Below are 14,891 nucleotides of genomic sequence, written 5' to 3'. Positions count from 1 at the left end.
GCATAGAAATACATGTGGTGATGCTCGGGTCGGGAGTTCCGCAGGTCAGTTCGAGCATTGTGATGTAATCCCAGTCTGCGTTATACGGCCGTCTGATTCTTCCCTTATACAGGTGGATAAAACAAGACTGAAACAAAACTTTCACAGCCTTCTACACATCATATGGAAAATCTCATAACACCTTCTCTCCATCTACCTGATGATCCTGAGGAACATTGGAATCTTCTTGTTTACAATCCTGCGGAAGAAGAGGACGGGGACATCTCTCTGGTGTTGTCCTCTCACTGGATAGATCTGGAGGAAACACATACAAGGACTGAATTCATTCTTTACATACAGATAATTATAGGCCGTGTGTATTTAGTCCTGTCTATTACCTGGTGATGTGAGGGACTGGGGAACCTCCATCATGACGTCCTTGTACAGATCTTTGTGTCCTTCTAAATACTCCCACTCCTCCATGGAGAAATAGACGGTGACATCCTGACACCTTATAGGAACCTGACACATACAATGATACCGTCATCGGTCCATCCTTTCATATCGTTACTGTATAATGTCCCAGCATTCCCAGCAATGTCACCTCTCCAGTCAGCAGCTCAATCATCTTGTAGGTGAGTTCTAGGATCTTCTGGTCATTGATGTCCTCATGTATCAGGGGGTGAGGTGGAGGCCCCGTGATTGGGCTCAGGGGTCTTCCCCATCCCTCAGAAACACGTTCCTGATAGCGCTCCCTAAAAGTCTTCTTCACTACTGTGTAATCCTGGTTATAGAAAGACATATTAATAAACATTGCAATATGCTGAAAAAGAGAACATTAAGACAGATGTTAATGGAAATAGATGCAGGGTAGTATTGTTCGAGGATAGTGGTTTCCCGCTATGTCTAGTGGGTTGTATAAATGTTTTATGAGTTGGGGTGGCGTGCTGAATGACCCGTTGTTAGTCCATGCGGATGGTTCCTTTTTATAGCGTTTTCAGTTTGTGACTATTTTTAACTGTTGTTTTGAACTTGGTGGCATTTCTTCAAAGGAATACAGCGGGAATTCATTTCGTATTGGGGCAGGTACGGAGGCGGCCAGGATGGGTTTGGCTGAGGAAGTGGTGAAGACAATTGGGCGTTGGGAGTCCACAAGGTTTCGGTCATATGTTTGCCCAGAGATGGTCTTGCGTTTGAGGTGTGAGTTTCTGAGGATTCAAAGTGTTGCTGTTCTTTTGTTTGGGAACATGGACAGCTGCTTGTGTGGATTATGGGACATTTTTTTGTGTTCTGGGCAGAATTGAGGGCGGCAGTTAATAAAAAGTTGCTGTGGCCAATTAATCCAATCTAAGTGTGGTGTGTTTATTGGGGCTTCTATTATAAAGATTAGGGGGATTATGAGGATACAAAGGTAAGAATCGAAGCTTACGAGTCACGAATACCCTTATGTCATGGCCATCTATTATTCGCATAGATAAGAATGATGTAATTCTTCATCAGAATCTCTCACCTCTCCAGTAAGCCGGAAGAGGATCTCTAGGGTGAGGTGTAACATCGTCTCCGCCATCTTGTCCCTATCCATCCTTGTAGGGTCACTAAAGAGAATTCTCTTATATAGAAAATCACCACTGAGAGGATCCGATATTGTAGGGACCTGAATGGGGAGAAGATGACGATGTAACATCATAAAGATCCCATGTAAGAAATCTCCAGAGCTGTTATCGTTGTCACATGATCCAGTCATGGCCCCAGGTATAACACAGAGTCCCATTATAGTCACATAGAGATTTATCACAGGCTCAGCAGTGATGGGGTTAATGTCCCCTGCGCCCAGTAATGGGGAATCTCCAGCACCTACCTCCACCTGCAGAGCTGCACACCACATATATGTCTATAACTGAATCCTAATGAGTGATAGGATCTGGTGACTTTCTCCACTAGGATTTGGCTTTCTCATGTGTAGCCGGCTGTACCCTAATGTGCAGAGTCCCGGTGCCCCCCAGGACTGAGTCCTGTCCCCTCTATCACACAGTCCCTGCTCCTCCATTACCGCTCACCAGTGCAAACTTCTCCCTTCAGCTCTTACATGTGGAGCCGGCTGTACCCTAATGTGCAGAGTCCCGGTGCCCCCCAGGACTGAGTCCTGTCCCCTCTATCACACAGTCCCTGCTCCCCCATTACCGCTCACCAGTGCAGACTTCTCCCCTCAGCTCTTACATGTGGAGCCAGCTGTACCCTAATGTGCAGAGTCCCGGTGCCCCCCAGGACTGAGTCCTGTCCCCTCTATCACACAGTCCCTGCTCCCCCATTACTGCTCACCAGTGCAGACTTCTCCCCTCAGCTCTTACATGTGGAGCCGGCTGTACCCTAATGTGCAGAGTCCCGGTGCCCCCCAGGACTGAGTCCTGTCCCCTCTATCACACAGTCCTGCTCCCCCCCATTACCGCTCACCAGTGCAGACTTCTCCTCTCAGCTCTTACATGTGGAGCCGGCTGTACCCTAATGTGCAGAGTCCCGATGCCCCCCAGGACTGAGTCCTGTCCCCTCTATCACACAGTCCCTGCTCCCCCATTACCGCTCACCAGTGCAGACTTCTCCCTTCAGCTCTTACATGTGGAGCCGGCTGTACCCTAATGTGCAGAGTCCCGGTGCCCCCCAGGACTGAGTCCTGTCCCCTCTATCACACAGTCCCTGCCCCCCATTACCGTTCACCAGTGTAGACTTCTCCTCAGCTCTTACATGTGGAGCTGTACCCTAATGTGCAGAGTCCCGGTGCCCCCCAGGACTGAGTCCTGTCCCCTCTATCACACAGTCCCTGCTCCTCCATTACCGCTCACCAGTGCAAACTTCTCCCTTCAGCTCTTACATGTGGAGCCGGCTGTACCCTAATGTGCAGAGTCCCGGTGCCCCCCAGGACTGAGTCCTGTCCCCTCTATCACACAGTCCCTGCTCCCCCATTACCGCTCACCAGTGCAGACTTCTCCCCTCAGCTCTTACATGTGGAGCCAGCTGTACCCTAATGTGCAGAGTCCCGGTGCCCCCCAGGACTGAGTCCTGTCCCCTCTATCACACAGTCCCTGCTCCCCCATTACTGCTCACCAGTGCAGACTTCTCCCCTCAGCTCTTACATGTGGAGCCGGCTGTACCCTAATGTGCAGAGTCCCGGTGCCCCCCAGGACTGAGTCCTGTCCCCTCTATCACACAGTCCTGCTCCCCCCCATTACCGCTCACCAGTGCAGACTTCTCCTCTCAGCTCTTACATGTGGAGCCGGCTGTACCCTAATGTGCAGAGTCCCGATGCCCCCCAGGACTGAGTCCTGTCCCCTCTATCACACAGTCCCTGCTCCCCCATTACCGCTCACCAGTGCAGACTTCTCCCTTCAGCTCTTACATGTGGAGCCGGCTGTACCCTAATGTGCAGAGTCCCGGTGCCCCCCAGGACTGAGTCCTGTCCCCTCTATCACACAGTCCCTGCCCCCCATTACCGTTCACCAGTGCAGACTTCTCCTCAGCTCTTACATGTGGAGCTGTACCCTAATGTGCAGAGTCCCGGTGCCCCCCAGGACTGAGTCCTGTCCCCTCTATCACACAGTCCCTGCTCTCCCATTACCGCTCACCAGTGCAGACTTCTCCCTTCAGCTCTTACATGTGGAGCCGGCTGTACCCTAATGTGCAGAGTCCCGGTGCCCCTCAGGACTGAGTCCTGTCCCCCCTATCACACAGTCCCTGCTCCCCCATTACCGCTCACCAGTGCAGACTTCTCCCTTCAGCTCTTACATGTGGAGTCGGCTGTACCCTAATGTGCAGAGTCCCGGTGCCCCCCAGGACTGAGTCCTGTCCCCTCTATCACACAGTCCCTGCTCCCCCATTATCGCTCATCAGTGCAGACTTCTCTCTTCAGCTCTTACATGTGGAGCCGGCTGTACCCTAATGTGCAGAGTCCCGGTGCCCCCCAAGACTGAGTCCTGTCCCCTCTATCACACAGTCCCTGCTCCCCCATTACCGCTCACCAGTGCAGACTTCTCCTTCAGCTCTTACATGTGGAGCCGGCTGTACCCTAATGTGCAGAGTCCCGGTGCCCCCCCAGGACTGAGTCCTGTCCCCTCTATCACACAGTCCCTGCTCCCCCATTACCGCTCACCAGTGCAGACTTCCCCCTTCAGCTCTTACATGTGGAGCCGGCTGTACCCTAATGTGCAGAGTCCCGGTGCCCCCCCAGGACTGAGTCCTGTCCCCTCTATCACACAGTCCCTGCTCCCCCATTACCGCTCACCAGTGCAGACTTCCCCCTTCAGCTCTTACATGTGGAGCCGGCTGTACCCTAATGTGCAGAGTCCCGGTGCCCCCAGGACTGAGTCCTGTCCCCTCTATCACACAGTCCTGCTCCCCCATTACTGCTCACCAGTGCAGACTTCTCCTCTCAGCTCTTACATGTGGAGCCGGCTGTACCCTAATGTGCAGAGTCCCGATGCCCCCCAGGACTGAGTCCTGTTCCCTCTATCACACAGTCCTGCTCCCCCATTACCGCTCACCAGTGCAGACTTCTCCCTTCAGCTCTTACATGTGGAGCCGGCTGTACCCTAATGTGCAGAGTCCCGGTGCCCCCCAGGACTGAGTCCTGTCCCCTCTATCACACAGTCCCTGCTCCCCATTACCGCTCACCAGTGCAGACTTCTCCCTTCAGCTCTTACATGTGGAGCCGGCTGTACCCTAATGTGCAGAGTCCCGGTGCCCCCCAGGACTGAGTCCTGTCCCCTCTATCACACAGTCCTGCTCCCCCCCATTACCACTCACCAGTGCAGACTTCTCCTCTCAGCTCTTACATGTGGAGCCGGCTGTATCCTAATGTGCAGAGTCCCGGTGCCCACCAGGACTGAGTCCTGTCCCCTCTATCACACAGTCCCTGCTCCCCCATTACCGCTCACCAGTGCAGACTTCTCCTCTCAGCTCTTACATGTGGAGCCGGCTGTACCCTAATGTGCAGAGTCCCGATGCCCCCCAGGACTGAGTCCTGTCCCCTCTATCACACAGTCCCTGCTCCCCCATTTCCGCTCACCAGTGCAGACTTCTCCCTTCAGCTCTTACATGTGGAGCCGGCTGTACCCTAATGTGCAGAGTCCCGGTGCCCCCCAGGACTGAGTCCTGTCCCCTCTATCACACAGTCCCTGCCCCCATTACCGCTCACCAGTGCAGACTTCTCCTCAGCTCTTACATGTGGAGCTGTACCCTAATGTGCAGAGTCCCGGTGCCCCCCAGGACTGAGTCCTGTCCCCTCTATCACACAGTCCCTGCCCCCCCATTACCGCTCACCAGTGCAGACTTCTCCCTCCAGCTCTTACATGTGGAGCCGGCTGTACCCTAATGTGCAGAGTCCCGGTGCCCCCCAGGACTGAGTACTGTCCCCTCTATCACACAGTCCCTGCTCCCCCATTACCGCTCACCAGTGCAGACTTCTCCCTTCAGCTCTTACATGTGGAGCCGGCTGTACCCTAATGTGCAGAGTCCCGGTGCCCCCCAGGACTGAGTCCTGTCCCCTCTATCACACAGTCCGTGCCCCCCCATTACCACTCACCAGTGCAGACTTCTCCCTTCAGCCCTTACATGTGGAGCCGGCTGTACCCTAATGTGCAGAGTCCCGGTGCCCCCCAGGACTGAGTCCTGTCCCCTCTATCACACAGTCCCTGCTCCCCCATTACCGCTCACCAGTGCAGACTTCTCCCTCCAGCTCTTACATGTGGAGCCGGCTGTACCCTAATGTGCAGAGTCCCGGTGCCCCCCAGGACTGAGTCCTGTCCCCCCCTATCACACAGTCCTGCCCCCCCATTACCGCTCACCAGTGCAGACTTCTCCCTTCAGCTCTTACATGTGGAGCCGGCTGTACCCTAATGTGCAGAGTCCCTGTGCCCCCCAGGACTGAGTCCTGTCCCCTCTATCACACAGTCCCTGCTCCCCATTACCGCTCACCAGTGCAGACTTCTCCCTTCAGCTCTTACATGTGGAGCCGGCTGTACCCTAATGTGCAGAGTCCCGGTGCCCCCCAGGACTGAGTCCTGTCCCCTCTATCACACAGTCCTGCTCCCCCCCATTACCACTCACCAGTGCAGACTTCTCCTCTCAGCTCTTACATGTGGAGCCGGCTGTATCCTAATGTGCAGAGTCCCGGTGCCCCCCAGGACTGAGTCCTGTCCCCTCTATCACACAGTCCCTGCTCCCCCATTACCGCTCACCAGTGCAGACTTCTCCCTTCAGCTCTTACATGTGGAGCCGGCTGTACCCTAATGTGCAGAGTCCCGGTGCCCCCCAGGACTGAGTCCTGTCCCCTCTATCACACAGTCCCTGCCCCCCATTACCGCTCACCAGTGCAGACTTCTCCTCAGCTCTTACATGTGGAGCTGTACCCTAATGTGCAGAGTCCCGGTGCCCCCCAGGACTGAGTCCTGCCCCCTCTATCACACAGTCCCTGCCCCCCCATTACCGCTCACCAGTGCAGACTTCTCCCTCCAGCTCTTACATGTGGAGCCGGCTGTACCCTAATGTGCAGAGTCCCGGTGCCCCCCAGGACTGAGTACTGTCCCCTCTATCACACAGTCCCTGCTCCCCCATTACCGCTCACCAGTGCAGACTTCTCCCTCCAGCTCTTACATGTGGAGCCGGCTGTACCCTAATGTGCAGAGTCCCGGTGCCCCCCCAGGACTGAGTCCTGTCCCCTCTATCACACAGTCCCTGCCCCCCCCATTACCGCTCACCAGTGCAGACTTCTCCCTTCAGCTCTTACATGTGGAGCCGGCTGTACCCTAATGTGCAGAGTCCCGGTGCCCCCCAGGACTGAGTCCTGTCCCCTCTATCACACAGTCCCTGCTCCCCATTACCGCTCACCAGTGCAGACTTCTCCCTTCAGCTCTTACATGTGGAGCCGGCTGTACCCTAATGTGCAGAGTCCCGGTGCCCCCCAGGACTGAGTCCTGTCCCCTCTATCACACAGTCCCTGCTCCCCCATTACCGCTCACCAGTGCAGACTTCTCCCTCCAGCTCTTACATGTGGAGCCGGCTGTACCCTAATGTGCAGAGTCCCGGTGCCCCCCAGGACTGAGTACTGTCCCCTCTATCACACAGTCCCTGCTCCCCCATTACCGCACACCAGTGCAGACTTCTCCCTTCAGCTCTTACATGTGGAGCCGGCTGTACCCTAATGTGCAGAGTCCCGGTGCCCCCCAGGACTGAGTCCTGTCCCCTCTATCACACAGTCCGTGCCCCCCCATTACCACTCACCAGTGCAGACTTCTCCCTTCAGCCCTTACATGTGGAGCCGGCTGTACCCTAATGTGCAGAGTCCCGGTGCCCCCCAGGACTGAGTCCTGTCCCCTCTATCACACAGTCCCTGCTCCCCCATTACCGCTCACCAGTGCAGACTTCTCCCTCCAGCTCTTACATGTGGAGCCGGCTGTACCCTAATGTGCAGAGTCCCGGTGCCCCCCCAGGACTGAGTCCTGTCCCCTCTATCACACAGTCCCTGCCCCCCCCATTACCGCTCACCAGTGCAGACTTCTCCCTTCAGCTCTTACATGTGGAGCCGGCTGTACCCTAATGTGCAGAGTCCCGGTGCCCCCCAGGACTGAGTCCTGTCCCCTCTATCACACAGTCCCTGCTCCCCCATTACCGCTCACCAGTGCAGACTTCTCCCCTCAGCTCTTACATGTGGAGCCGGCTGTACCCTAATGTGCAGAGTCCCGGTGCCCCCCAAGACTGAGTCCTGTCCCCTCTATCACACAGTCCCTGCTCCCCCATTACCGCTCACCAGTGCAGACTTCTCCTTCAGCTCTTACATGTGGAGCCGGCTGTACCCTAATGTGCAGAGTCCCGGTGCCCCCCCAGGACTGAGTCCTGTCCCCTCTATCACACAGTTCCTGCTCCCCCATTACCGCTCACCAGTGCAGACTTCTCCTCTCAGCTCTTACATGTGGAGCCGGCTGTACCCTAATGTGCAGAGTCCCGATGCCCCCCAGGACTGAGTCCTGTCCCCTCTATCACACAGTCCCTGCTCCCCATTACCGCTCACCAGTGCAGACTTCTCCCTTCAGCTCTTACATGTGGAGCCGGCTGTACCCTAATGTGCAGAGTCCCGGTGCCCCCCAGGACTGAGTCCTGTCCCCTCTATCACACAGTCCCTGCTCCCCATTACCGCTCACCAGTGCAGACTTCTCCCTTCAGCTCTTACATGTGGAGCCGGCTGTACCCTAATGTGCAGAGTCCCGGTGCCCCCCAGGACTGAGTCCTGTCCCCTCTATCACACAGTCCTGCTCCCCCCCATTACCACTCACCAGTGCAGACTTCTCCTCTCAGCTCTTACATGTGGAGCCGGCTGTATCCTAATGTGCAGAGTCCCGGTGCCCCCCAGGACTGAGTCCTGTCCCCTCTATCACACAGTCCCTGCTCCCCCATTACCGCTCACCAGTGCAGACTTCTCCTCTCAGCTCTTACATGTGGAGCCGGCTGTACCCTAATGTGCAGAGTCCCGATGCCCCCCAGGACTGAGTCCTGTCCCCCCTATCACACAGTCCCTGCTCCCCCATTACCGCTCACCAGTGCAGACTTCTCCCTTCAGCTCTTACATGTGGAGCCGGCTGTACCCTAATGTGCAGAGTCCCGGTGCCCCCCAGGACTGAGTCCTGTCCCCTCTATCACACAGTCCCTGCCCCCCATTACCGCTCACCAGTGCAGACTTCTCCTCAGCTCTTACATGTGGAGCTGTACCCTAATGTGCAGAGTCCCGGTGCCCCCCAGGACTGAGTCCTGTCCCCTCTATCACACAGTCCCTGCCCCCCCATTACCGCTCACCAGTGCAGACTTCTCCCTCCAGCTCTTACATGTGGAGCCGGCTGTACCCTAATGTGCAGAGTCCCGGTGCCCCCCAGGACTGAGTCCTGTCCCCTCTATCACACAGTCCGTGCCCCTCCATTACCACTCACCAGTGCAGACTTCTCCCTTCAGCCCTTACATGTGGAGCCGGCTGTACCCTAATGTGCAGAGTCCCGGTGCCCCCCAGGACTGAGTCCTGTCCCCTCTATCACACAGTCCCTGCTCCCCCATTACCGCTCACCAGTGCAGACTTCTCCCTCCAGCTCTTACATGTGGAGCCGGCTGTACCCTAATGTGCAGAGTCCCGGTGCCCCCCCAGGACTGAGTCCTGTCCCCTCTATCACACAGTCCCTGCTCCCCATTACCGCTCACCAGTGCAGACTTCTCCCTTCAGCTCTTACATGTGGAGCCGGCTGTACCCTAATGTGCAGAGTCCCGGTGCCCCCCAGGACTGAGTCCTGTCCCCTCTATCACACAGTCCCTGCTCCCCCATTACCGCTCACCAGTGCAGACTTCTCCCTCCAGCTCTTACATGTGGAGCCGGCTGTACCCTAATGTGCAGAGTCCCGGTGCCCCCCAGGACTGAGTACTGTCCCCTCTATCACACAGTCCCTGCTCCCCCATTACCGCTCACCAGTGCAGACTTCTCCCTCCAGCTCTTACATGTGGAGCCGGCTGTACCCTAATGTGCAGAGTCCCGGTGCCCCCCAGGACTGAGTCCTGTCCCCCCTATCACACAGTCCCTGCTCCCCCATTACCGCTCACCAGTGCAGACTTCTCCCTTCAGCTCTTACATGTGGAGCCGGCTGTACCCTAATGTGCAGAGTCCCGGTGCCCCCCAGGACTGAGTCCTGTCCCCTCTATCACACAGTCCCTGCTCCCCCATTACCGCTCACCAGTGCAGACTTCTCCCTTCAGCTCTTACATGTGGAGCCGGCTGTACCCTAATGTGCAGAGTCCCGGTGCCCCCCAGGACTGAGTCCTGTCCCCTCTATCACACAGTCCCTGCTCCCCATTACCGCTCACCAGTGCAGACTTCTCCCTTCAGCTCTTACATGTGGAGCCGGCTGTACCCTAATGTGCAGAGTCCCGGTGCCCCCCAGGACTGAGTCCTGTCCCCTCTATCACACAGTCCCCGCTCCCCCATTACCGCTCACCAGTGCAGACTTCTCCCCTCAGCTCTTACATGTGGAGCCGGCTGTACCCTAATGTGCAGAGTCCCGGTGCCCCCCCAGGACTGAGTCCTGTCCCCTCTATCACACAGTCCCTGCTCCCCATTACCGCTCACCAGTGCAGACTTCTCCCTTCAGCTCTTACATGTGGAGCCGGCTGTACCCTAATGTGCAGAGTCCCGGTGCCCCCCAGGACTGAGTCCTGTCCCCTCTATCACACAGTCCCTGCTCCCCCATTACCGCTCACCAGTGCAGACTTCTCCCTTCAGCTCTTACATGTGGAGCCGGCTGTACCCTAATGTGCAGAGTCCCGGTGCCCCCCAGGACTGAGTCCTGTCCCCTCTATCACACAGTCCCTGCCCCCCATTACCGCTCACCAGTGCAGACTTTTCCTCAGCTCTTACATGTGGAGCTGTACCCTAATGTGCAGAGTCCCGGTGCCCCCCAGGACTGAGTCCTGTCCCCTCTATCACACAGTCCCTGCCCCCCCATTACCGCTCACCAGTGCAGACTTCTCCCTCCAGCTCTTACATGTGGAGCCGGCTGTACCCTAATGTGCAGAGTCCCGGTGCCCCCCAGGACTGAGTCCTGTCCCCTCTATCACACAGTCCGTGCCCCTCCATTACCACTCACCAGTGCAGACTTCTCCCTTCAGCCCTTACATGTGGAGCCGGCTGTACCCTAATGTGCAGAGTCCCGGTGCCCCCCAGGACTGAGTCCTGTCCCCTCTATCACACAGTCCCTGCTCCCCCATTACCGCTCACCAGTGCAGACTTCTCCCTCCAGCTCTTACATGTGGAGCCGGCTGTACCCTAATGTGCAGAGTCCCGGTGCCCCCCCAGGACTGAGTCCTGTCCCCTCTATCACACAGTCCCTGCTCCCCATTACCGCTCACCAGTGCAGACTTCTCCCTTCAGCTCTTACATGTGGAGCCGGCTGTACCCTAATGTGCAGAGTCCCGGTGCCCCCCAGGACTGAGTCCTGTCCCCTCTATCACACAGTCCCTGCTCCCCCATTACCGCTCACCAGTGCAGACTTCTCCCTCCAGCTCTTACATGTGGAGCCGGCTGTACCCTAATGTGCAGAGTCCCGGTGCCCCCCAGGACTGAGTACTGTCCCCTCTATCACACAGTCCCTGCTCCCCCATTACCGCTCACCAGTGCAGACTTCTCCCTCCAGCTCTTACATGTGGAGCCGGCTGTACCCTAATGTGCAGAGTCCCGGTGCCCCCCAGGACTGAGTACTGTCCCCTCTATCACACAGTCCCTGCTCCCCCATTACCGCTCACCAGTGCAGACTTCTCCCTCCAGCTCTTACATGTGGAGCCGGCTGTACCCTAATGTGCAGAGTCCCGGTGCCCCCCCAGGACTGAGTCCTGTCCCCTCTATCACACAGTCCCTGCTCCCCCATTACCGCTCACCAGTGCAGACTTCTCCCTTCAGCTCTTACATGTGGAGCCGGCTGTACCCTAATGTGCAGAGTCCCGGTGCCCCCCAGGACTGAGTCCTGTCCCCTCTATCACACAGTCCCTGCTCCCCATTACCGCTCACCAGTGCAGACTTCTCCCTTCAGCTCTTACATGTGGGGCCGGCTGTACCCTAATGTGCAGAGTCCCGGTGCCCCCCAGGACTGAGTCCTGTCCCCTCTATCACACAGTCCCCGCTCCCCCATTACCGCTCACCAGTGCAGACTTCTCCCCTCAGCTCTTACATGTGGAGCCGGCTGTACCCTAATGTGCAGAGTCCCGGTGCCCCCCAGGACTGAGTCCTGTCCCCTCTATCACACAGTCCCCGCTCCCCCATTACCGCTCACCAGTGCAGACTTCTCCCTCCAGCTCTTACATGTGGAGCCGGCTGTACCCTAATGTGCAGAGTCCCGGTGCCCCCCAGGACTGAGTACTGTCCCCTCTATCACACAGTCCCTGCTCCCCCATTACCGCTCACCAGTGCAGACTTCTCCCTCCAGCTCTTACATGTGGAGCCGGCTGTACCCTAATGTGCAGAGTCCCGGTGCCCCCCCAGGACTGAGTCCTGTCCCCTCTATCACACAGTCCCTGCTCCCCCATTACCGCTCACCAGTGCAGACTTCTCCCTTCAGCTCTTACATGTGGAGCCGGCTGTACCCTAATGTGCAGAGTCCCGGTGCCCCCCAGGACTGAGTCCTGTCCCCTCTATCACACAGTCCCTGCTCCCCATTACCGCTCACCAGTGCAGACTTCTCCCTTCAGCTCTTACATGTGGAGCCGGCTGTACCCTAATGTGCAGAGTCCCGGTGCCCCCCAGGACTGAGTCCTGTCCCCTCTATCACACAGTCCCCGCTCCCCCATTACCGCTCACCAGTGCAGACTTCTCCCCTCAGCTCTTACATGTGGAGCCGGCTGTACCCTAATGTGCAGAGTCCCGGTGCCCCCCCAGGACTGAGTCCTGTCCCCTCTATCACACAGTCCCTGCTCCCCATTACCGCTCACCAGTGCAGACTTCTCCCTTCAGCTCTTACATGTGGAGCCGGCTGTACCCTAATGTGCAGAGTCCCGGTGCCCCCCAGGACTGAGTCCTGTCCCCTCTATCACACAGTCCCTGCTCCCCCATTACCGCTCACCAGTGCAGACTTCTCCCTTCAGCTCTTACATGTGGAGCTGGCTGTACCCTAATATGCAGAGTCCCGGTGCCCCCCAGGACTGAGTCCTGTCCCCTCTATCACACAGTCCCTGCCCCCCCATTACCGCTCACCAGTGCAGACTTCTCCCTTCAGCTCTTACATGTGGAGCCGGCTGTACCCTAATGTGCAGAGTCCCGGTGCCCCCCAGGACTGAGTCCTGTCCCCTCTATCACACAGTCCCTGCCCCCCCATTACCGCTCACCAGTGCAGACTTCTCCCTTCAGCTCTTACATGTGGAGCCGGCTGTACCCTAATGTGCAGAGTCCCGGTGCCCCCCAGGACTGAGTCCTGTCCCCTCTATCACACAGTCCCTGCTCCCCCATTACCGCTCACCAGTGCAGACTTCTCCCTTCAGCTCTTACATGTGGAGCCGGCTGTACCCTAATGTGCAGAGTCCCGGTGCCCCCCAGGACTGAGTCCTGTCCCCTCTATCACACAGTCCCTGCCCCCCCATTACCGCTCACCAGTGCAGACTTCTCCCTTCAGCTCTTACATGTGGAGCCGGCTGTACCCTAATGTGCAGAGTCCCGGTGCCCCCCAGGACTGAGTCCTGTCCCCTCTATCACACAGTCCCTACTCCCCCATTACCGCTCACCAGTGCAGACTTCTCCCTTCAGCTCTTACATGTGGAGCCGGCTGTACCCTAATGTGCAGAGTCCCGGTGCCCCCCAGGACTGAGTCCTGTCCCCTCTATCACACAGTCCCTGCCCCCCCATTACCGCTCACCAGTGCAGACTTCTCCCTTCAGCTCTTACATGTGGAGCCGGCTGTACCCTAATGTGCAGAGTCCCGGTGCCCCCCAGGACTGAGTCCTGTCCCCTCTATCACACAGTCCCTGCTCCCCCATTACCGCTCACCAGTGCAGACTTCTCCCTTCAGCTCTTACATGTGGAGCCGGCTGTACCCTAATGTGCAGAGTCCCGGTGCCCCCCAGGACTGAGTCCTGTCCCCTCTATCACACAGTCCCTGCTCCCCCATTACCGCTCACCAGTGCAGACTTCTCCCTTCAGCTCTTACATGTGGAGCCGGCTGTACCCTAATGTGCAGAGTCCCGGTGCCCCCCAGGACTGAGTCCTGTCCCCTCTATCACACAGTCCCTGCCCCCCCATTACCGCTCACCAGTGCAGACTTCTCCCTTCAGCTCTTACATGTGGAGCCGGCTGTACCCTAATGTGCAGAGTCCCGGTGCCCCCCAGGACTGAGTCCTGTCCCCTCTATCACACAGTCCCTGCTCCCCCATTACCGCTCACCAGTGCAGACTTCTCCCTTCAGCTCTTTCATGTCTCCGCTTCCTACAAGCTCCCATCCTGCTCCTCCTCCATGTGACTGATCACATGACTGTGACATCATCACAGGTCCTGTATGTTGGTAGCTAAAAGGCCTCCTTCAAACTTCCTTGTATAGTAAAAACCAGTACTGGTTAATTCCATGTCCATGTGCCTGGGAAGAAGCAGTACAGTTTGCGCTGTTCCCACGCACTGGATGCTGAAGGCAGCTCTCATCATTGTTGCATTATCTCCCTGAGATCAGCACAACCAGGCGGCAATGATGGGAGTTGTATTCAGCAGCAGCTGTATACCTCCTTTGTAAGATTAACAATTAAATTAAAAATATTGTGTAGGCTTCAGCGTAATTTTTATAACCAGCAGAGGGAATGCCGATTACTGGGGAGCTGATATTAATAATCTGGGAAAAGGCTACTAATAACAGCACACAACTGTTTGCTTACTCTTTACTGGTGAATTTACGAGGAACCTCCAGAAGAACAAATAACGTAGGATTCCCCTATAAATTCAAACCCTCAAAGACTAAACAGACAACTCTGGATTGATAAAAATTGCCTGGGAAGGGGCCAGAGATATTACCACCCCTCCCAGGCTACCAAGATCAGCCCTCAGCTGCCCCAGAAATATTAAGAGAGGATATGGGTTCCTAGAGGAAGAATGACCTGGGGATGAAATATACGTGAGCCGCAATGTGGTGAAGCGGAGGTACGTGTCATCACTTAACAGCTTATACCCCTGTGAAATAGTGTGCTTTGTTAAGTACAAGTGTCGGCGGGGTTGGAATGTCGCAGCTGTGGTGCGACCCTACACGTGGGAAGATACATTGGAATGAGACCAGGAGGTCTTTAAGTGGAGAGCCAGGATAGAGACCCAACAGAAGTGTGCTAAGGAGGCCCCAGACGGGTTCTTGTCGGCACCGAGGATCTTCGATTCCCACAAG

General features: G+C 56.7%; 1 protein-coding gene across 10 annotated transcripts in view; it reads right to left on the bottom strand.

The window, feature by feature from the left end:
* The window catches only part of LOC138667016 (oocyte zinc finger protein XlCOF6.1-like), a 58,775-nt gene that overhangs the window by 27,855 nt on the left and 16,029 nt on the right, over window positions 1-14,891 (bottom strand). For 3 of the 10 annotated variants that reach the window (XM_069755254.1, XM_069755251.1, XM_069755256.1), the window contains 4 exons: window positions 1,490-1,633; window positions 584-763; window positions 378-501; window positions 197-294 (listed from right to left, as the gene is read on the bottom strand). In XM_069755254.1, the coding sequence (XP_069611355.1) occupies window positions 197-294; window positions 378-501; window positions 584-763; window positions 1,490-1,561 (474 nt within the window). In that variant the 5' untranslated portion in view covers window positions 1,562-1,633. The other 7 variants (XM_069755253.1, XM_069755255.1, XM_069755249.1 and 4 more) reach the window with 5 other exon arrangements.

Source organism: Ranitomeya imitator, chromosome 2 (genome assembly GCF_032444005.1).
Source record: "Ranitomeya imitator isolate aRanImi1 chromosome 2, aRanImi1.pri, whole genome shotgun sequence".
NCBI lineage: Eukaryota > Metazoa > Chordata > Amphibia > Anura > Dendrobatidae > Ranitomeya > Ranitomeya imitator.
The sequence above is the reverse complement of the archived record's forward strand: the minus strand, read 5'-3'. Positions and strand labels throughout refer to the sequence as shown.